This window comes from Suricata suricatta, chromosome 1, assembly GCF_006229205.1.
Source record: "Suricata suricatta isolate VVHF042 chromosome 1, meerkat_22Aug2017_6uvM2_HiC, whole genome shotgun sequence".
Lineage (NCBI taxonomy): Eukaryota > Metazoa > Chordata > Mammalia > Carnivora > Herpestidae > Suricata > Suricata suricatta.
This window is the reverse complement of record NC_043700.1, coordinates 137,236,025-137,260,641: the sequence shown is the minus strand read 5'-3', so window position 1 is coordinate 137,260,641 and position 24,617 is coordinate 137,236,025. Positions and strand designations below refer to the sequence as shown.

Genomic DNA, 24,617 nt, shown 5'->3' with positions numbered 1-24,617 from the left:
AAAATAAAATAAAATAGTAGTTGGTGTTTGAGAGGTGGTTACTGTTCTCAGCCTTTTACATTCCTAAATTATTTATTTGATTCTTACAGGTAGCCATATAAGGTATTGTTATTATTGCCCATTTTACAGAGGCACACAGAGCCTGGGCATTTTACCAGAGATGACATGTGATGAGGCACTGTGGGTTCAGAGCCAAGCACTTGGAAAGTCTACCGTGTGTTGTCTTCACTATCCTGTATTTAACTGGCATAATACTTCCCTTTTTTTAAAGTTTATTTTATGTGTGTGTTTCTGAGAGAGAGGGGGTCTGTGGGAGTGGGGGGTGGAGAAAGAGAGAGAATCCCAAACAGACTCTGCACTGTGAGAGAGGCTCAATCCCATGAACCATGAGATCATGACCTGAGTCAAAACCAAGAGTCAGATGCTTAACTGACTGAGCCACTCTGATGCCCCAATACTTCCTTTTAAGACATTAAATTATTTCTTTTATGTCTTTCCTAGGATATGTACAATAGCAAGTTTTAAAAGTGTCTAGACAAAAGTATCAGCGTATGTCAGCCCTCACTCACTCTACCTGGTGCTGGTATGCACAGATATCAGTTATCATGGTTTAGTTAAATAACACCAATCCTGCAACAAAGTGGTTTGAATTTCAGATAGCTTGCTATATTACCTGTAACTGCACTACGTGCAAACTTCTCTGCTAGCTCTTCAATCTAGAAATCATTATGCAGATAACAAATGTGCACTGTGATCTGTGGCCAACGACGTCACTTCTTCCAAGTGTGTTGGTGATTGGTCATGCGGCATCTGTTACTCAGTTCAAACAGCGAAGTGCGTCATTCTGCTAATTCCTTTTCCCCCTGCCAATGAACCACATGACATTTTACAAAAATCGATCACAAATAGAGGGAATTGCCAAAAAGAAATTAAAAAAATGATAATGCTGAAAGTAGAATCTGGAATAGCTGACTTTGGGATGTTGGTAGTACACTACTTGCTCTTTGAGAGATTCTGGACATGGAGCCAGAGGAACTTAGCAAAGGTGAACTTCTCCACATAAACGAGAAAAGTAATTGCAGCTAAAAGGATGACAGTGTCCCAGAGGAAGTCATACTGGCACAAAATTTCACATTAACAAAACTCTCAGGGGGAGACTAGGTGGCACAGCAGGTTAAGTGTCCGACTTCAGCTCAGATCATGATCTCACAGTTTGTAGGTTCGAGCCCTGCATTGTGCTCTGTGCTGACAGCTCAGAGCTCAGAGCCTGAGCCTGCTTCAGATTTTGTGTCTCCCTCACCCTCTGGACCTCTCCTGCTCATGCTCTGTCTCTCTGTCTCAAAAATAATTAAACATTTAAAAGAAATAAAAAATAAACAAAAGAACTCTCAGAGATATTCCATGGCATTAACCTGCAAATACAAAATGTTGGAAGCTGATCCAGATTTAGAAAGGAATCTGAAATTCACCAGGATGTGGGAAAGATGCTCACCCTCTACTGCATGCTTTGTGGCCAGAAGAATACCAAAACTGTTCAAACTACTCTTGATAAGTTCTTACAAACAAATAAAATGCCAATTCTCCATGTTTCTAGTGTTTTAAAAATATTATGGGATGCTAAATAAATGTGTATACTACTATTTTCAATTCCCTATACCCATAACCATGAAGAGAGAATTTTTTTCTCCCAAAACCATAGAGAGAGAATTTTTATTCTCAGCAACATTTTTAAAGGTTACTGAACAAATGTAACATCCTCCAATAATTATTAAAGTTGCTCTGCACTGTTTCAGCTTGCACAGTGATTTGTATGGTTTTTTCTGCTACTATGAGAAGTGGGCACTGCCCATATTTATCTCTATGTCTAATGAAATTAGTGGTCAGAGACTTCAAATTCATACCCAATGCCACGATCACCTCTACTATGTGACTGTTCAATTGTGTTTGATTACAATGTCTCAGGATTACCACCCAGGTGGGTTGTTCAGGGTTGCAGGTATGCTTGGCTTAGCACCTTTCCTAGGGAATTCACACAGGTGCTTTTCTTGGTAATAGATCCAAGTTAGGACCTTTCTTCAGCACTATTCCTCTCTGGGCCCCTTGAGGAGTTAATGGGGCCTCAAAGTTATTACTGACTTGAAATGCTATTTTGGTTTGAATTGATCCTCAGGTATAGAAATCAAGATGGTTCATCATCGCTTCCAGCCTCTGACAGATACTGCCATTCCCCTTGCATTACGTAAACCCGCCTCTCCTCTCTAATTTAAGGCAGTAAAAGAAGAAGCAGTATGTAAAAGCATCTGGGATAAAATTATTTTGTATGTCTAAGGATTGTTTTTAATAACTAACAATCATGCAATAAATTATCTGAAAAATTTATATTTGCTATACAGATTTAAAAAAAATAGTGGGACCTATCTGCTTTCACCTGGTCATTTTCTGTTAGTAGCTTTGAAAGAAACTTCATACATCTCTAGCAAATAAGACTGCATCCTCATAAGATGGAAACAAGAGATTGTGTGGTATGAGTTGTGAATTGCTTCTTCTAGCTGGAAAGCAGCCTGTCGTCTTGGACAAGCTCATAATTAGGCTGCTTTTATGACAGCAGTTCTCTGAATGGATTTGGTGAGCTGAACAATCTAATTAATGACTTCCCATGCTGTTCATTCAAGCTAACCTTGTTCACACTGGCGAGTTCTCAGGCCCCATTTGCACCTCCTAGCTACCACACAGATGTTTCTGTAATCTTTTGAAGCTTTTAATAGCTTTGCTTCAGCTTTGTGATGAATTCTTCAGGGACTGCGGTGGAATGAAAGGGACTGGAATGTCTGCTCCTTATTTCTTACCATCTGTCCTTTCTGTCTTACATTCTTGACCACACCTCTCCACTCACTGCCCTGTACCAAAACAGGGAAGAAAATGACCCTGGGAAGAATAGCTGAAAAGGAAGGAAAGAGGTCCAGACAACATGGAGGCGCTTTTCTCCAAGTCCAGATAGGTGGGGCTGATGTCCAAGAGTGATTCTCTCCGCTGAGTTAAAGTTATAGGGCTGCCTAGAAATTATGGAAGGTACATTATAGTGTTGATGAAACTATTTAAATTATAAAAGTAAAGAAGCCACTATATGGAAAAGAAGGTCTACTCTAATACAAGCAATTTTTTTAACCATAGTTGCTTCCAGATGTTTTCTATCTGCATGTTTTACATTGCTTGAGGAATATATGACTTATACCCTTAGATTTTTATCAGCCATTTTCCATGCAGAAGCCCTAGTTTCTGGTTATGTTAATGAATATAACATAATTTGCCTCGCTCTCTTTGTTAAATGATAAGTTGTTTCTATTCTTCCCCCTCTAAGTATTATACCAGAGGATAGGTGAGGCCGCTGTACCAAAGGGACAAAATACATGAGCTCCAATAAGATAACTTAGCTGTCTCCTACAAGAGTCTGGAGTTAGACGGCTCTTTTTCATCCAGGGATACTGTTTTCATCCATTTTGCTGTTTGTGTTCGTTTGAAAAACTGCCATAACTAGGTTCCAAACACTGTGTGGCTTAAACAGTAGAAATGTATTTCTCACAAATTTGGAGGCTAGAAGTCAGAGATTAAAGTGTCTCCAGGGTTATTTCATCTGCAGCTTCTCTATCCTTGACTTGTAGATGGCCAAATTCTCCTTCTGCACTTTGTCTTTCCTCTGTACATGTCTGTGTTCAAATTTCTTTTTCCTACAAGGACACTAGTCATCCTGGATTAAGGTCCACTCCAATGCCCTCCTCTCAATTACCTCTGTAAAGACCCTATCTCCAAATATGGTGACATGCTGAGGGACTGATGGTTAGGACTTCAACATATTAATTTGGGGGAAACACAATTCAGCCCATAGCACTGTTCCACTTGAGTGCCCTTCTTATCCACACAGTTGAAGTTGATTTGTCTGCTCATCCATATTTTCTTCCATTGAATGGTGAAAGAAACACAAGGGCAAGTGACTTCACCTTTAAGAAAATTGAACTGGAAGATGTATGCATCACTTCTGTGAGCATCCTACTGACCTGAATATAGCCATGGCTACTCTATGTGGGAGTGCAAAGGATGTGGAATCCATAGTCTCTAGATGGGAAGTCATACTTGGACGAATAATGATCCATTCTGTACATAACAACTTGACTAATCTCTTGCTTGGAAAAAAGAGACAGAGACAAAGAGAGAGAGATTTCCTCATCCAGCATCTACATACCATTCAGTCTACCCTGAATTCTTTTAGTTGTGAATACCTTATTGCTATTTCAGTCAGTTTCAAAACATGGGCCACTTATTAACTCTTTCCTGTGGGGTCAATGGATGCCTAATGTCAGTGAAGTCATGTCTTGGGTAGATATTACAGTAGTAACCCTGAACTCTGTAGATAAAATATATGCACTGAGCGTGGAGTCTGTTTAAGAGAAGTCTCTCCCTCGCTTTCTGCCCCTCCCCCCTCTCACTCACAGTAAATAAATAAATAAATATTATATATAATAAAATATATAGTATTATATATATATATGTTTGCAAAGTATAGATAGTACAATCTCACCCAAATGTCTTCAGTTCTAATTAAACCCATTTTTATTATTCAATCAACAGTAGAGATGAAACTTTTTGACAACTTCATGCAATATTAAAAATTATATCAGGTTCCTTTGTGGTTTCCATTTTGATGACTCTTTATGGACCTTACTTTTGAACTCTGATCATTACTGATGTTTTCTGTATAGCCTTTAAAATTCTCTGAGCCATGCTTTTTTACTGAAATGTATGTCATACAATATGTTTAGGAGTTGGAATAATAGCAAGGGGAGAAGATCTAGATACCAGCCTTGACTCAGCCACCATCTGCAACTTGTCCTGAAAAGGAAAGGCATATGAGTTACCACCTACTATGACCAGGCAAGAAAGAGAAACCCACAACAGACATGGCAGGAGAGCATGAAGTCTACTTGGGGTGATCTGCTGGAAAGGAAGACAGCTGTGTGGTCCCCAAGCTTCCTTCTGTCCCTGCTAGTTTTGCTGTGGCACAAACTGGCCCCAGGTGACCTGCTTTGAAGCAAGTGTTCCCAGAGTGTCCCAGGATAGGACAGAGTAGGTGAGGCTAAGATCTCAGATAGATAGGGTAACAGCAGAGGAGAGGCCAGCCTTGACTAAACTGGGTTATTTGAACAAGAGGTAGGCTGAAGTCCTCAGGGTGGGAATCTGCAGTGGACTGAAGGCCCCAAGCCCTAAGAAATGGAGCTATTGCTGCTGCTGTGGGGCTCAGCTTGAGACTGAGGGCCTGGGCCAGGCACCCCCCAGAGAGGCTCCAGTAGTGAGGGCAGTGGTACTTTAAGGCAGCTCCAAGCAAGTAAGCTCTGGTGAAGCCTGCAGCAACTAGGGGCAAGCAGGGCCCACATGGACTCAGCATGTCTCCTGGTTTGAGTACTAAGGTTTTTGTATGTCTGCCCAGCCAGGTTATTTCCCTGATAATTAGTAATGTTGAGCATCTTTCCATGTACTAGTTGGTCATTTGGATGTGTTCTTTGGAAAAATGACTATTTATAACCTCTGTCCATGTTTTAATTGGATTGTTTATTTTTTGTAATGAGTTGCTTGAACTACTCAAGTATTTTTTATAAGGTATTTGGGGTAATAACCCTTTATGTGATATATGATTTGCAGATATTTTCTCCTCTTCTGTACATTGCCATTTCATTTTGTTGATTATTTCTTTTGCTGTGCAGAAGTCTTTTTTGCTTGATATAGTCCTGCTTGTTGATTTTTGCTTTTGTTTCCTTTGCTTTTCATGTCATATCCAAAAAAAATTATTTCTAAGACCAATATCAAGGAACTTTCCCCGTATGTTTTCTTCTAAAATTTTTATGGTATCAGGTTTTATACTTAAGTTTATTAATTTGGACTTAATTTTTGTAAGTAGTATAGGATAGGGGTCTAATTTCATTTTTCTGCATGTAGTTAGTTCTTCCAACACCATTTACTGAAGAAAGCATCCTTTCCCCATTATGTGTTCTTGGCTCCCTTATCAAATAATAGTTGACCTTACATTCAGGGGTATATTTATAGGCTTTCTACTTGGTTCCATTGGTCTAGGTGTCTGTTTTTATGCCAGTACCATAATGTCTTAATTACTGTAGCTTTCTGGTATAGTTTAAAATCAGGAAGTGTGATGCTTTTAGCTTTGTTCTTCCTTCTCACTGTTGCTGTGACTATTCAGTGCCTTTAGTGGTCTCATACAAATTTATTTTATATTTCTGTGACAAATACCATTGGGATTGTACTAAATCTATAAATGGCTTTGGGTAATATGGGTAATTTAACACTATTAATTCTTCTAGTCCATGAACATGGGATATCTTTCCATTTTTTGTGTGTGTCCTCTTCCATTTTTTTCATCAAAGTCATGTAGTTTCCATTGTACAGATCCTTCATTTCCTTAGTTAAATTTATTCCTAAGTATTTTATTGCTTTTGATGTTGTTGCAAATGGGATAGTTTTCTTTATTTCTTTTTCATATATTTTATTATTAGTGTATAGAAACACGACCAATTTCTTTATGTTGATCTTAAGTTTTTAATTGATTTTAATGTTTTATTTTTGAGAGAGAGAGAGAGAGGGTGCACAGCATGGGAAGAGGCAAAGAGACAGAAAGAAGACAGACAGAAGATCCAAAGTAGGCTCTGTGCTGACAGCAGAGAGACCAATATAGGGCTTGAACTTACAAATCATAAGATCATGACCTGAGCCAAAGTCAGAGGCTTAACTGACTGAACCACCCAGGTACCTCTCTGTATATTGATTTTATTGTCCAGCAGTCCCACTTCTAGGTATGTATCCAAAGGAAATGAGAATAGGATATCAAAAAGATATCTGTGTAATCATGTTTATTACAGCATTTTCATAATAGCCAAGGTATGGAAACAAAATTGTCAGTCAGCAGATGAAAGGGTAAAGAAGATGTGGCATATATGTGTGTGTATATGTGTGTGTGTGTGTGTGTGTGTGTGTGTGTGTGTGTATTCAGTTTAATATTTTCAGCCATGAGTGAGAAGGAAATCCTGCCGTTTGTGACAACATGGATGGACCTTGAAGGCATTATGCTTAATGAGATAAGTCAGACAAAGACAAATACTGTGTGGTATTACTTATATGTGGAATCTGAAAAAGCTGAATCTGTAGAAACAGAGTAGAATGGTAGTTTCCGGGGCTAGGGATGGGGGACTCTCAGAAGATGTTGTTAAAGGGCACAAATTTGCCACTAGAAAGTGCATAAGTTCTGGAACTCATGAACATCATAGTGAGTATCGTCAACAATGCTATATTATATACTTCAAAACTGCTATAAGACTAGATCATAAGTATTCTCTCACAAAAAAGAAATGATAATTGTGTGGCATGATACAGGTGTTCAATAAAGCTATGATGCTAATCATATTGCAATGTATAAATGTATCAAATTAATAGGTGGTACATTTGAAACTTACACAAGGTTTTAAATAAATTACATATGAATTAAAAAAAATTTAAAAACCACAGGGTAGGGGATCATAGGTTCAGGCTGAGACACCGTGGGGCCTGGGGCATGGGTAGGGTCTTTCCTTCCCAGTGTTATTTGTTTGCTCTCTGTCCCTAAGTGCCCTGCTTGCTCTTCAGAGCTTCATGTGGGATCCTGTGTGCACTCCCATGGAAGGCTAGGAGTGCAGTGGGCCCAAGTGTCCTCCTGGAGCTAGATTATCCCACCTTCTAGGCTGCAGAGGGATGACACAGGACCAACCTCAGCTCATTGAACTACTGGAGAGAATAATTTTCATGAGAGTCTGTGCTTAACCTTTGGGAGGAATGTGTGGATGGGGAGAGGATGCTCCTAGGGAGGAAGGGAAAGAGGGCTCAGATCTTGGGCTGGTTCATCTGACCATCTTACAATCTTTTCTTTTCTTAAACTACAACAAGAATGGTACGCCTCAGCCTTACAGGGATCCCAACAGCTGAGCTCATTTCCTGCCAATGATTTTTTTTTTGACCCATGATTCTCAGCACTGTATAGTCTGAGGGGCTTCTCTGGCCCCTCACAATGGACCTTTGCAAACAGAGCTGATGAGCACAGTGAGAAGGGAAGGAGCCACCCATGGCCCTGTTAGGAATTCCTGGAAGCCAGAGCAGGTCTGAGGCTGGGATGTATGCAGTAGGGATTGAAGGGATATTATGTGCCAGGCATTGTGATAGGCACTGGAGATGCAACAATGAACTAAATAGGCAAAGTCCTAACCCACAGGTAGCTTACATCAGATTGGAGAAGACAGATAATAAACAAATACATACATGTCCATGTAATATATTAAGCAGTGTTGGGTGTTACATGAAACATAGATAAGGGAGGCTAGAGAATTATAGAGTAAGGTTGCCAAAAAGGATGTTCAGGGAAGGCACACTGCCAGCCTGAACAAAGTGAGGGAGGGAAGCATGTGGATTTATGGGAGAGGAATATCCCCCACACACAGCAACAAGTGTGAAGACCTTGAGGACCAGCATGCCTAAGGGCTTTCATGAGCTGCCATAAGACCTGGTAACTGGCACAGAGTAAATAAGGAGAAGAATCATGGGGAATAAAGTCCAAGAGGTAGCAGCAGGGTGCCACATCATGTAGGACCTTAGAGGCCATGGAAAGGAACCTTGATTTTACTTTAAGTGCCCTGGAAAGTGATTAGAGGATATCGAGCAAAGAAATGACATTTGACTTGCATTTTAACCGAATTACTCTGGCTACTGAATGTCAAATAGACCTTAGAGAGGCTAGGATATAAATAGGATACCTGTTAAGAGGCAATTTTAATTATCCAAGCAAGAAATTATCCAAGATGGGGTGTGGACCAGCGTGGTAATGGGTGAAGGTGTTAACAGGTGGTTAGATGGCAGATAAAATTTAAAGGAAGAGTTGGAATGATTGGCTGAATGATTAGATATAAAAGAAAGAGAAGAATCAATTATGACTCTGTTTTCAAATAAGCAAGAGTGAAGATCAATTCTAGAATCCTTTTGAGATGAGTCTGAAAAGATGAATGAATTTCACCCAAGTGTGCATATATAGATTTGAGAGGGGGCAGAAGGAAAAGTAGGGGCTCTTTCCAGGTGAGAAATAGCAGATCAAAGGCAAAGAAGAAAAATTGCAGAAGGTCTTTTGTACTCCATACAAAATGTTGTAGGTTCAACATTGTTAAGAGGGAAATATGACATTGTAAACAATTGAGAATCATGCCCCCAAGCAGCTGGAGGCTACTTTACATTCTCCAAAGCATCTGTACTTGACAGGAAATCCCTCCTACAACAAAAGGGACTGTAATTTGGGTCTCTATCTGGTAAGACTATTCCTCAAACTTCTAATCCTTCAATCAAAATATGAGGACAAGAGGGGGTCTAGAGTTATATAAACCATTTTCTGAGAAACTGCTAGATGTGGAACTAAAACTCTTGGAGTGTTTATAAAGCAGCTTTTAATCTATATTTTCTCTTCTCTTATTCTAGTCTCTTCCAGATCTCGTGTATGCATAGTATTTCACCTTTGAAACCTGAAGGCTACCTTTTTGCCCCATGCTTTTGTAAATTATGTCCAATCTTTCTTAAAAATATTTCAATTTGGACTCAGGCAGATTAGGTTTGAATCCTAGTTCTGTTGCATAAAACAATTATGATCTTAGGCAGATCACTTCACCTCTCTGAGACTTGATTTTATCATCTGAAAAACAGATAATAATAGCTATCTTATAAAGCTGTTATGAAGATTACACGAAATAATCACCTCACATGAGCTAATGTATATGGCTTGCCGAGCTTAGTGCCTGGCAGAAGACAGTGTGTAAGTGTGTTTTTGTGTGTGCTCATTATTTACCTTTTCTCTCCAGTCTCACTTTGATACTAATCCAGACGCACCTAACTTTGCATTGTAGTCACCACCCTGCTCCTCACTGATTTTCTGGCCCCCACTTTCTTCTGGTCAAGTCCGTTCATTACCCCCAAATCCTATGCATCAACTTGAAAGCACTCCTGCTTATCCCCTACTTCTCCAAACCCCCACAGAAGGTCTTACTGCCTTGTTCACTTTGTTCTTGCTTCTGGACTACCTCGTGCTTTTACTTGGTTGTTCCCCACTACAGTGTGTGCCTCTGTGAGGTAAGCTTCTTGTCCCATATTCCTTTTGTATCTCCGTCCCACAGCAGGTGTTGTGCCTTCTTAGTCATACCACTGGTCACATGTATGATCATCCTCTGTACTTACAAATCTCTAGTGTTACTCTTACATTGCAGGAGTAATTCCTTAAAGCTGCCTTAATGAGAACAAAAGATACCACTCGAGGTGGCATCAAATGTATTATTAACCTGCAACAATCCAGATCCCCAGTAATAATACGTCCATTGAGTCATTCATTGATTCACTCAACACATATTTCTCATTCAGCATACCTTTAAGGTACTGGGGATAGAGCCATGCACGAGATAAAGTTCCTTCTCTCATGGAATATATATTCTCCAGGTTACATGTTAAAGTGAGGTTCTTTTGTTATTTAATGTTTCAAGTTTTTATATAAATTCCAATAGGTTAATATATAGTGCAGTATTAGCTTCAGGAGTAGAATTTAGTAAATTGTCACTTACATACAATACTCAGTGCTCATCATAAGTACCCTTCTTTATACCTACCTCCCATCTAGCCCATCCCCCACCTACCTCCCCTTCAGCCTCCCTCATTTTGTCCTCTATTATTAAGAGTCTCTTTTATGGTTTGCTTCCCTCTCCTTTTTTTCCCTTTCCTCTATGTTCCCTGTTTTATTTTAAAGTAAGTGTCTTTGGGAAGTGGTTTTGGCACTACTTACTACCAGCCATGTGTTATACAAGATGAGAAAGTCAGAGAATATTGCCAGGTTTTAAGGAAATGGTACTGGTTTTTAATAACTTGATTGCTTATTATTATTATTATTATTGTTGTAAAAAAGTTAACAACACAATTTTAGTGTTAATCATTTAATTTGATGATATGTATTTTAGTTCAGTCTGCTATAACAAATTACCACAGACTACGTGGCTGAAACAACAGCATTTATTTCCTTTTAATTTTTTAAATGCTTATATGATTTTTTAAATGTTTTTTATTTATTTTTGAGAGACAGAAAGAGACAGCGTGAGCAGGGGAGGGTCAGAGAGAGAGGGAGAAACTGAATCCGAAGCAGGCTCCAGGCTCTGAGCTAGCTGTCAGCACAGAGCCCGACACGGGGCTCAAACCCACGACCGTGAGACATCATGACCTGAGCTGAAGCTGGACGCTTAACTGACTGAGCCACCCAGGCGCACCTAATGTTTATTTTTGAGAGAGAGAGACAGTGATAGAGCACGAGTTGGGGAGGGACAGAGAGAGAGGGAGACACAGAATACAAAGCAGCTCCAGGCACTGAGGTGTCAGCATAGAGCCCGACACAGGGCTTGAACTCACAAACCCTGAGATCAAGACCTGAGCTAAATTGGACACTTAACTGACTGAGCCACCCAGGCACCCTGCCTTTATTTCTTATAATTCTGGATGCTGTGAGTCCAAGATCACAGTGCCACCATAATTGGATTCTGCCGAGGACCCACTTCTGGGTTATAGACAGCTAGCTTCTCATTGTATCCCCATCTGGTGCAAAGAGTGAGAGAGCTCTATGGAGTCTTTTCAATAAAATCATTAGTCTCATTCCTGGGGGCACCACCCTCATAACTTAGTCACCTCCCAAAGCCCTAACTCCTAAATTAGGATTTTAACATACACATTTTGGAGGGACACACACATTTAGTTGACAACAATATGGTCAATCTGACTCAATATCAACTTACTTGGTAGATGATTAAAAGGTAGCCCAAAAATCCTGCTCAAGTATAAAGGAAGACCTAACACAACATAAAATGATTTCTTCCCATCATTTTGAAAAACTTGATGGAAATTTGCAAAAGCTTCTTTTAGACTGTGACTAACGCTGCGGTCATAGTGCCCATGCAGGTCATTTCATAGAACAGGTAGTCATGGTCACTGTGAGATCTCTATCAGTGAGCCAGCTGCCCCCACTGCGGCTCACAGCATGCTTACATTTTACCACATGATACTCATTGCAAAGTCTAGATCTTTGAAATCAGATCAGCTTTAAAGACTTTTTTTTAGAAGATTGTATTTGACATTGGGGAACCTACCTTTATAAGTTGAAGCACAAAAAGGACATCCACAGGAATAAGAGAAGTGCTGGGTGCTTCTGCATGTCTCTTCTTTTACACCTATTGATGAGGTTTTTTTGTAGTTGCTTCTCAGGGTCCCATATTAAAATACAAATATTGATGGGAGGGGTTGATTACAGCAGGCTACTGACATTAAGACCTTGCCAGAAGATTTGGAGGATACTCCAAACAACCTAGCAAGTTTACAGATTTATTACTGTATTATGGAAATGTTCAATGGTTTGAGGAAAAAGGACTGGGGAGAATGACAGGAGTAAATGATAATTATGTTTCTTTTAAAGAAGTCATGAAAAGGAAATATTGCTAGTCTTATTGGTAGAGTACTAGAAACATACATAGCAGGGATCCTTACTCTTGCCTACCAAAATGGAAACTGGCAGTGGTAGCTGACACCCTCCATGGTCAGGCAGGAGGTTCCACTGATGGGGTCATAGACAGAGTTCACAAAAAGCAATTTCAAATTTTCATTAGGTGATTGGTTTGCTGTTTCGTTCCACTGAATGCCTTCTGAGTGGTGTGAGCAGTATTTTTTGGTATTCATATCTATAAGACAGGTAGCTGGATATACAGAGATTTGATTTAATATAAGGAGAAAAGTAAAGAACAAGCCTTAGCCACCTATACATGCGGATAGTGTTGTAAATAGGCGAGGGATGCTTTGATCTAAGTGCAGCTCACCAACCTACTGAAGCCAACACACTTTGTATAGAAATGTGGCTCAGAGCCTCATTCTCTTGTACTCCATTAGGGCCCTAATCCTGTCCATCCCATAAATGCCCCAAAGAGTGCTGTGAAAATAAATGTCCTAATACATGAAGAAATCTTGTAGAAACCCCAGAATCAGGCAACCAGATAAAGGCAAGAGGAAGCATAGTAAATTGCCTTTGGGGCATCTGATTCCTTTTTACCTTGCAAGAGTTCAGTGGAGAGCCATTCACTTGTCAAGGAGCCCTTTACTCTCTCTGGCTCATCATGCTCTTAAGTGTCATTTTTATATCAACTATATGAGAAAGTGGAATGTTTTCCATATTACCTCCTGAGTCATACTATTTTCCAGTCCTATGCCAGTCAGGTTTTTCTGGTTGTTATTCAGGTACTTCATTTTCCTGTAGCTTGTCTCCCCTTCATTATAGTGGATGTGTTTGAGAGGTCATGTCTAAATGGCCTGCATTTAGAAGCATGAGAAAATTCTCCAAGCATTTAATTTAGACAATTATACATGTATACTAGAAGGCTGAAATTTATATGAGGAAAACAAGAAATTTTCCGTCTGCTGTCTTGCCACACATAAGAAGTCATTTTTTTTCCTTTTGGTGAAGGAAGTTGGTTTTAAAAATTATTTGTGGAATTGTTGCAAAACCGACATGGCCACAGAGTACTTCCTTAAGAATGACAGAGAACTGGACAAAATACAAAGAGAGATAAAACAATATTATAGGAACTTGAGACATTAAGTTCTCATCCTCTACCCCAAGATACATTTATAAAGCACAAATATATTCTTTGACTTTGCCAGATTATACAATTTCCAAGCCATACTAGCAAAATTAATTATTTAGGTACATCTGGAAATTCTGTTAGTTGGAATCTTTGGAGTAGTATATAATGTGCTGAAACAGAAGTTCACTATCTGCCCAAGAATGATTGAGTCTTCCCAACAAAGTATTCTTAGGTGAGAGTTTGGATTATTAAGTCCAGACTTTAGGATCCCGAGAACATAAAGTTTCCAGAGGAAATAATGACATAGAACATACAAGCCAGAAACACACTGTCATGAAGCATGGATTGCTGGTGTCGAAGATGAATGATCACATACATTTTCTTTTATTCTTACCTAAGTTGTTAAAGGGCATTTTGATGTCTCGTAAGTTGCTATTAGTATCCTTCATGAGTAATCTTTCCACACTTTGTGACCATGTGTCACCCCTGGAATCTTTTGAGACACATAGACTGGACACCTGGTTGTCCCATCATCCCTCTCTTCACCTCAAATCTGAAACATGAAACAACCTCTGCTCCATTGTTCTTGTTCTAATCCTGACCTTGAAACATGGGTGTCTTCAAGTAAGAATAATGGAAAAGATGTCGAGCACACCGATCTTAATTCTTTGCTTTAGAAATCAGAAGCCAGTGATCAAAAAGAGTAGTCATCCACATGGTGGAGAAAAGGGAACATGACAGATTAGATTTCAGAATTGAGATGAAAAAAGTATTTCTTGGGGGTGGGGCACATGGGTGGCTCAGTCGGTTAAGTGTCTGACTCTTGATTTCAGCTCAGGTCATGATCTTATAGTCATGAAATCAGGCCCATGTTGGTCTCTCTTCTGGGCATGGAGTCTGCTTTAGATTCTCTCTCTCTGTCCCTCCTTCTGCCCCCCTCCAATTTCTTGGATAATAATTTAATGACATTCAAGGACCTAAAACCTTATGAAAACACATCAATTTCTCTGTAATTTTCTTCTGAAAATTATTAAGAAGTATACCTTTTCCACTCCCAATTTCTCATTTTGCAGAACTGGCTATTCCTACATATAGAAGTAACCAAGTTCATTCACAGACTTCCCTAAAAGCTTATTCATTGGGACACAATAACTACAGCTGTCATCATCCAACCTAAGTGTCCTGACTCCTCATCTGGGGACCATGCGGCCCATGTCCCCTGTGCCGTCTCTTTCTACTCTGTTTTCCTCATGTCCTTCCAATACGATGAACTTCTGTCAGCTCCTCCGCTGCATCAAATTCATTGTCAGGTCAAGCCTCCTTTGCTTTTACTATTTCCTTATGTCTGCATCGTATTCTCTCCTTTTCCTTAACACTCTGGCATCCATCAGATCTTGAAGCTTTTCTGTCATTTTACAAATCTTTCTCTGATGCCCATTTCAGATTCCTGTTCCCTCCTCAAGTCACTTGTGCAAGAGCATTTATTACCATCTTAGGACATCTTACTTGATGTTCCTACTTTTTGTTGATCTCCCTTTCTCATTTCATTAGAGAAATGTGCCAATACAAAACAGTTTCCGCACTGATCTTACCTTGCATCAGAATGTATTTTTTCCTCAAATTTTAAAAATACTTTAACCGTTGCTCATAGGTTAATATTGAAAATTATTGACATTATTTTCTAGGCTCTATATGAATGAGTAGGACTCTTTCCCCTTCACTCCTACATGTCCGCCTCCCTGGCCTTGCTGTGTTTCCAAGAGTCCATGCTCCTTTCCACTTGAGGGAGGCTTCTTTCCACCTTTGTCACAGACATTGTCCCCCCTCCTGAGAACACTCTCTCCTCCTCACCTGTCCATTTCCCATGGAAGCATTGATTTATCCTTCGTGTTTCTGGAGTTGGCATAGATAAATACCACATATGCATGTAGGGCTCAGTTAGGTCCTCTTCTAACATTCACATTTGTAACACATTTCAGAGCCATAGTTCAATGATTACTTAGGTGAATGTATTTTTAATATCTATCACCCAGCTACACTGTGAGTTCCAAGGGACAGTGGCTATGGCTGCCATCTTTCTCCAGAAATATTTGTGGTGAATCTATCTGGGCCAATCTGTAGCCCAGATGTAGTGTAGGTGAATAAGTGAGGAAAATATGCAAGTATTTGGAACAAATGCAAACACAGATGTAGGGCCAGATCATAAAAGACCTTAACTGACACAACAAAGAATTTATACTTTATCCAGGAGACAGTGAAGATTCATCAAATGTTCCAAAGCTGAAATGATCTAATCTGTTTTAAAGAATAAATCTGGCAGCAGATTAGAGATTTCATCTCTAAACCAAAATAATATTAGATTATTAAAAAATGAATACTACAGAAGATTATAAAAAAATGAATACACATTTCTTCCATCCCCATATATGCATCCCTTTGGTGATGCAATTTTACCAATCTTCTTATCCCAAGACTTTCAAATCTGAATTTGACTGTGTTACTTGCTTTGACCAATGGGGCATTAGCAACTGTGATTCAAGCATTTGCACCCCAGGGTTTGCCTGAGACCTGATTGGGAAATCACTTCCAAGTGAAGTAGCCTTCATGAAGCAGTGAATTTCACACATGTTTTAAACTTCCTCTATGCTGCTGTTAACATGTGCAACACCCTCTCCCTCACATTAACCTTTGTGGTTAAGGAGCACCGCAAAGGAATGACATTTAGCTAAATCTGAAAAGGAAGAACATTCATCAGGTGAGGAAATGCAGAAAGGTACATCAAAGAGAGTAGTATGTACAGAGCCAAATCTTGCAACCCAAATGACTGATATTAAATGGTCATCTTTTCTTTCTATACAACTGAATGTAAATGCTCTAATATTCTAAATCATTCTCAAGGAAATCTATAGAATTTCCTTTGCAGTGTCTGAAGTTTATGGGGAAGTCATTCAAATAGATTGTCATGCTAATTGTTGGCTTTCATCAAAGTAGTCTTTAATTTCAGAAACCTGGTTTAAACAGAACCAAGTCATTTCCATCTGAATCTCATTCCCCAGAGCAAGTTCCATACAGATAACAATAGGATTTGATGATTGTTTTATTTGCCTTCTTTGTGCAACAGTTTCAGTAACTCTGAAATCCTGTTAACTTCACAAAATCGAATCTAACCCTGGTTTTGCAATCTCTGAGCCACTCTTGAAAATCCTGATTACTGATCAAAATCCAATGCACGGTCCTCCACCGGCCGAATGTTCATGTTGCCACTTTGCTTTTATAAAAAACCTACATTAGTATCTGCTTTTGCTAAGTGAAAGGAATCCAAGAAGGGTTTTATCTTTTGCAGGGAGGGTGGGGGCAGGGTAGAGTGCAGGGAAGGGAAGGTGCAAAACGAAAAGAGTTCAGCATTTGTTGGGCAGTGAGCATTACAGAGGCAATGTGCACCCTGAGCGGGGAGAGTGGCCCCGCCAAGCTCCTTCCCTGCAACAATGCTCATTTCAACATCCAGCTGCCATTGCTTTGAACTGTGTCTGTGAGCATCTATGCTTATCTTCATTTATTTTGTGCACCTGTTGGCAAGATGTGTCCTAAGGGTCAGAAAAGCCAGAGAGGGGTGTTTGTTTGTTTGTTTGTTTGTTTTTAGGTCTGGGAATGCTCAAAAATTTTTCCATTTAAGTTAATAATATTTGCCTCAGCTTCATACCATTTTGGCTTAGGAAAGTTTTCATAGGAATGCTCTACTTTTGGATAACAGAGGGGGCGGAAATCTGTACCTTGTTCTCATACATCCAGAATATTTGGCATTTTTCTTAACATACACACATACTCCCTCACACCTAAAAACTGAGTAAATAAGTCTGAAGGAGATTATTGCCTTAACGTGCTTCTGTAATTCTTTTCAATAGAGCACATAGAACGTTTTCCCTTCACACAGAATAGGATTAATCTTTAAAAGCATCATCTTCTATAAGCAAGTGCAAACCTAATTTTCCCTCAGGGAAAGTCCAGCCAATTAGAGATTATTCTGGTGATGTAATGCTTGTTAACTTACTCTCTTGCAGACATGATTGGGGAAGAAGCTTTAGAGAGCATCAGACATATTGAATTTAACTCTTTCTCACATGAATAATTTTAGCTCATAAACCACTTCTGAGACTTCATAAATATGTCTTGTAGGACAGCCCTGGAATAGTCATGCAAAATCATTAGACTAGAGAAATGCATTGGCCTCTGTACCTGCTGGCATTTGCCAATGATAATTCCCTACCTTTCTTGAGAAATCAGTATTTCCATATCCTGGTTCTTATGTAAATGGACAATATGTTAATACTAACCAGAAACAGATACAGTTATCTTTCTTTCTCAGTATAGAGTCTCATGAAAATCAAATCAAAAGGGATAAATACCAGATATAGGGTTTTTTTTCAATCAAACTCCTCACAGTTTGCCTCTTGTGAAGGTACCAACTCAATTTTCATATTCATACCCTTTTTTCAAAGATTAAAAAATATTGGAAGCAAGTATTTGAATAACCGGTATGTTCATAATGATATCACAATGCTTTGCTTAGCGAATAATGTACAGAGCTCCGTTGATGCAACTGAATGCTTATGAATGTCCAGAGAATCTCTAGCCCACATCTGGTGAAGGCCCGCTACGCGTCATGTAGTGTATTTCTATGAAGTAATAGGCAAGACAAGATACATGCGTGTTTCTACCAGGAAAATGTGTAAAAAAGCAGATGTAACCTCCAGATTTCCAACAGGCATTATTTCACACAACAGCTCATTTCTCTTCCCTCTCCCAACACCCCAAACCTCACTTTTTGGAAAAGAATGCACTAGCAAGCATATTGTGAAAAATGTAATTTGGAAGAGGAGTGTCATGGCACCTGAGCAGACCAGTGGTTCATTTGATCTGAAGCCCGGGAAGAAAGCAGAAAGCTTGCCAATCCAGCTGTGTAATTTGACACCCTGGACGGAATTCAAACCTGATGAACTGTGAGGATGCATAGGAAATATGTAGGAAAATTTCTTACTCAAACTCTCCTCTTTGTTTCTTTTATCAGACTATCCTCCTAACCTTCAAAAAAACTGAGTTCATTTTTGGCACATGAGTCTAGGGACATTTCTGTATATTCAGGTCATGGTAATGCAGTTGCACTGGGTATGGGGTAGAATTATGGCATCACGGAATGTTTCAGACCTGGCTGTAAATAATGCCTCTACCATGTAAGGGAGTGGTAAGCTACTTTAACTTCAGGGAGACACATTTTCTCCATCTATTAAAATGAAGCAATAATTCAATATGAATTATTCAAATAATATATATAAAGTTCTTTGGCAAGTAAGTACTCAACTGATAGTAGCTAGGGTTATTACTATTTTTTATATTCACATAACTCCAAGCTGCTTTACCTTTCCAAGTTGAAAAACAAATTATATAAAAATGACTATTTACACAAAGCAGATTCCCTGACACAATGACTTTTATCCACCTGTTCGCTGTGAAACAAACCATTTTGTTTTCCACTGAAGATTTAGTTTATACTTGATTCTTCACTTGCCGTATCATTCAGTAGTCTTGTGCTTTTACCTATGAATGTTTCAAAGTTAGTACTTTACAAATACATGATTCTATATTCTATCAGTGTAAACAGTAGTAGTGTAGTACATTTCTTCCAGAGATCTGCTGGTATTTTAAAGGCATGGCTTTTTCAAGTCTATAGAAAAAGTCCTGGGAGACACTGGTCATGCTATTAGGTCAGCTTATCACAAAGTAGGGCTGACTCAGTAGCTCTCTCAGTTAAGCATCTGACTCTTGATTTCGGCTCAGATCATGATCTCCCCATTCTTGTGTTCAAGCCTCGCATCGGGTTCCACATTGACAGTGCAGAGTCTGCTTGGGATTCTGCCTCTCCCCCTCTCTCTCTGACCCTTCCTCACTCATATTTCTTTTCCCTCTCTCAAAATAAATAAATAAACTTTAAAAAATAGTAAAAACTGCAGTTTGTCATGATCAAGTAAATTAGTAGCTTGAGTTTTTCAGTAAATTAGCATGAACTAAATTGTTTGTATCCACTGACACATTCCTACAAATTGATTTTAGATTTTAAATTTCAAGGGCTATTTCGTTCGCTTTAACAAAATTTACCAAATGCCTAATCTGTGCATGGACAGACTCTGACCATTAAAAACAATGGCAACAGCAACAGCTGTAAGGACTTGGTTTCTCCCTTCCAGTGCTCATGTCTAGTGAAGGGGACAGACAGCCCAGCGCGTTAAGTTCCATAATGGAGTAAATTGTAAAGTTACTGGGAACACAGATGGTGGGGCTTTGAAGTCAGTGTTGGAGGGGGGAGTTTTTGAGAAAAATCACGCACAGGCACATTTTATTGGCTTTTCAAGAATAATAAGGATTTTCTTATGTGGATAAAGTAGAAGAATATTCTAGGTGGAAGGAATAGCTAAAACGCAGGAAGGTGTTATGCCCAAGATTTCATTATCATCCCCAAAAACCAGAGACAGCCAGGGAGACCGAGTCATGCATGCAAAAGCAAAGGGCTTTATTACAGGCTTAGGCTGGCCGGGCCTAAACTCGGACTCACAGACTTTACCAGCACAATGGATCCACGCTGAGAGCCCCGAACAAAGGCGGTGTAGGGACTTTGTAGGTTTGGGAAGGGGGAGTTACAGGAAATTGTGACACAGGTATAGTGACCCAATCACTATCGCCTATCCCCACTGGCAGTAACTTTAACCATATACATTGTTACTTTTGTTGGGACCCAGTCACAACATTTAGAGTATTGACCAATTACAGAATGGACCCAGGACCCTCACGTAGGCCGTGACTAGCTTTAAGCAATAGGTGATTATCTATAGCCTCCACCTTTAGGCCTGCCCTTAGAAATGTTAAGGGTGTTAGCTGGCCTTTTCTGATTGCTTGTTACAAGGGTGGTCCCTCCTGCCCTGGGCAATGTGTGCCCTTTTATTGTCTAATGATTCTGAGAAACTGACACCTAGGCCTCCAAGGTCAGAGGGGAAACTTGAAGCCTGTCATGGAGTCAGTTTGATTCAGACCTGCATCCTTACAAAGGAAGTATTGATAATTCATGGCTATTTGTGAAATGGCTGTTGACCTAGCCAAGTGTTTCACATCGGATAGAAGTGTGGCAAGGGAAACGACACGTTCATGTGTAGAGAGGCTTTGCGGAAAACTAATCTATTACTTTCCAAATCGTAAGTGTTCTTATCTTCTCTTGGTAACATACCATGAGAAGGCTGATAATACATACTAACTAGGCTTTTCTCTTTTTGTGATATCTTTAAACCTATTTGTACTTTTCTTCAAGTACAAGAATATTATTCCTTGGCTTTGCCTCTGATTTAAAAAAAATTCTTGTGTAATACTAACTTCACATAAGATAAATGTAAATTTTACGAACATAAATTGTACAAAAATGATACTTAAGATCTACAAAGTATAATACTATCATATTAAATAGTACTTAAGCTCTGTTAGTTTTGATTCATATGGAAGCATCTACGAGCAAACTTGTAAAAGGCAATAATATATCTAAATGACATATGATTAAGAACGCTAGAGTGTGCATTGAAGAAGTATTGTCTATGCTAATTCTGTAAAAGAGGTATCTGAGAAAGCTTCATTGTTCATATTCCCATGGGGAAGCACTAAACCGGCAGGTCAAAGTATGGGGCCGTTCATGTGTAATAATGTGGGTGTGAAAACATTCTTAAATAAAACTTGCTGAAAGTTCTCTCATTTTCTTTGAGTCTCTTCACTGAATAAGAGGTCTGCATACTTAGAACAGGACTCTGTGTGTGTGTATGTCAGTCGTTCGGATATGTTGGCTGATTCTTATTAGCCTTGCTCTGGAACGGATTAGCCACACGTCAGTGATGCTGCTGTTCCAGCAGGAATTTTCCAATTGGACAAATGGCATGCGCTGAACTGCCTGTGTCTTGTTTCCCCTTTGTGACCAATCGCATGTATTTTAGGACTGGCTACTGAGCAGTACAGGTAGCTGGGTCAGTCGCGGGTTAGGGATTTTTATCATGTAAAGCTAACTGCATAGCGATTCCACTTACAGTCTTAGGATGATTAGACCTCAGACACAGGATTGTTTATCTAAGTGTGTGAGTGTTTTTGGCCTTCTTCATTCTAAAGGTGTCTTGAGGTTGTTAGAGTTATATATATAATGCAGAAAAATCCACCTAGTCTGTTAAGTTAATTAAACAAGGAGGCTGTTAGACTCTTAAGGCTCACATGCCAGGTCAGCATGTGTAAGCAAACCAAAATCTACGCCTATAAATGCCTCCAGGTTACAAAATCAAAACCTAAGAACAGCCAGTCACCAACAGCCCATTATGCTTTAAGGTGTAGTTAATCGATAATGACCTTGCTTTGTTTCTGCCTCTCCACTTACAAATCTCTCACAGGCTTCTTGTTGGTGGAGTACTCCTGACCACTCCCAGTTTGTTGCTGTCCAATTTGAATTGATAAATACTCAAATAAGCTCTTAAAAATGTTAAGGGTGCCTGGCTGGATCACTTGATAAAGCATGTGACTCGATCGCAGGGCTGTAAGGTAGAGCCCCCACATTGAATGTAGAGATTACCTTTAAAAATAATAAAATGGGGGCGCCTGGGTGGCTCAGTCAGTTAAGCTTCCAGCTTCGGCTCAGATCATGATCTCACAGTTCGTGGGTTTGAGCCCCGCATCGGGCTCTGTGCCGACAGTTCAGAGCCTGGAGCCTGCTTCAGATTCTGTATTTCCCTCTCTCTCTGCCTCTCCCCTGCTCGAGCTGCCTCTCTCTGTCTCTCAAAAATAAATAAAAAATATAAAAAATAATAATAATAAAATGAGGGGGTGATGGTCATGGAGAGGGGCACTTGTGGGGAAAAGCACTGGGTGTTATATGGAAACCAACTTGGTAATAAACCATTTTAAAAAATAATAAAATGAAATCTTTTTTCTATGTTTATTTAATTTTTTTAAGAGAGAGCAAAAGCACACATGCTAGTGGGGGGGGGGGCAAAGTAAGGGGGGGAGAGGCTGTCAAGCGGTCCCAATGCTGTCAGCACAGAGCCCAATCCCACCAACCTTGAGATCATGACCCCAGCCCAAATCGAGAGTTGGTTGCTTTACCGACTGGGCCACCTAGGTGCTCCCTGCCAAAAAATAAAATTTTTCCTATGTCTCTGTTTATCTTTTAATAGTTAAGTATATTTAAACATATCATATACTCAGAAAAAAACCTTAAAAATAAAGATGGCTTTCTGTTTTCTCCATCAGCTGTTAAGAAAAAGGCTGGCTATATCACTCCAGTTCCAGGAGGCGTCGGGCCCGTGACGGTGGCCATGCTTCTGAGGAACACCCTTCTAGCAGCTAGAAAACTCATCTACTAACTCACAGGAAAGAATAAGACAAAATGAAGTCATGCTACTTATTTATTTGACGAAGGATGTAAACACCTTTATATTTGACTACAAAGCTATTTATTTCTACATCGTATTTATTTTTTCATGGAGGGAATCACTGTGGATCAGAGGACCCATACACCTTTCCACGTTTCCTGCGAACAGATTTTGAGTTTTAGGATAAAACAAAAAACAATTCCAATGAAAACTTTGGTAACAACGGTTTATTTTGTGAATGATATTTGTTCATAATATTAAACAATAAAGGGCTCATAATACATTAATATATTTTTGACACAAATATGGCACATAGTATGTTTTCAACAAATGTTTTGTCAGCCAAATGGGTGCCCTTGTAAAATATAATTTAAGTTTGAACATAAGCATACTCAGTTTTTATATATTTTATGTGTCTTGTATGCTGAAAAAGAGCTTACTTGTAAAAGAAAGATAAAACATTAAAAATAAAATCTTGAGCTCATATACCTCAGAAATGGATCCTTTGAGGTATCTTAATGAGAAATGACACTATTCAAGGAAAGAAAAATAAACAAAGAAAGCAAAAAACCCAGTGTTATCTAGAAAGGCAATGATCAGGGGCGCCTGAGTGGCTCAGTTGGCAAAGTGTCTGACTTCGGCCCGGGTCATGATCTCACAATTTGTGGGTTCCAGCCCTATCTCAGGCTCTATGTTGACAACTGAGAGCCTGAAGCCTGTTTCACATTCTGTGTCTTCATCTCTCTGCCCCTCCCCCACTCACTCTCTGTCTCTCTCTCTCTCTCTCTCTCTCAAAAATAAACCTTAAAAAAATTTAAAAAATAAAGGTAATGATCATTTCAAACTGTGAATGACTAATTGCTATAGTAAAAAATGTAATAAGAATAGGTTGTTTACGTGTAATTTCTTTCTTCTAGAAACATTTTTGGAAAATCCTTTCCTTGAGGAATAGTGGAAAATCCCAAAACAAACATAGAAAACAAAAGTATAGTTGTATTTTCCCACAAATATTAGAAAAACATGACATAGTATGAGCAAGGATGTCATTAAAGAACGAACGTTATGTTTGTTCACAGATTCAGAAATTAACAGGAAAATATGACACAGTGTTGCCAAGCTGACCCTTAAGCTACAACTAGAAATCTACCACTTTCTTGCCCACAGTTCTTTCCTCTTCTGTTATAGCATTTGGCTCTCAAAGTAGATGCCGTTATTTCTAACAGAGTTTAAATTAGGAAATACACTGAATGGCAGTTGAAGGCGATTTTGGGACTACCCTCAGCACATAATTGTGTTGTTTTCATGTCATGCCCGATCCTAGTGTGTTTATTATATACCAACAATGATTGATACCCAGTGCATGTCTTTATCAGTGTGCAGTCCTGATCAACTGTATGAAAATAGACTAGAGGCTTGTAATTAATAATATTTCAATCTATAATAAAAGCAATTTGAAGAATAC

General features: G+C 39.3%; 1 protein-coding gene across 1 annotated transcript in view; it reads left to right on the top strand.

Moving 5' to 3' along the window:
- Positions 1 to 23,764, top strand: part of MTHFD2L (methylenetetrahydrofolate dehydrogenase (NADP+ dependent) 2 like) — a 122,602-nt gene extending 98,838 nt beyond the window's left edge. Inside the window, exon 8 of the mRNA XM_029944961.1 lies at positions 23,034 to 23,764. Within this exon, the coding sequence (XP_029800821.1) occupies positions 23,034 to 23,146 (113 nt within the window). The 3' untranslated portion in view covers positions 23,147 to 23,764. The remainder of the gene's footprint in view (positions 1 to 23,033) is intronic.
- The last annotated feature ends 853 nt before the right edge of the window (positions 23,765 to 24,617 follow it).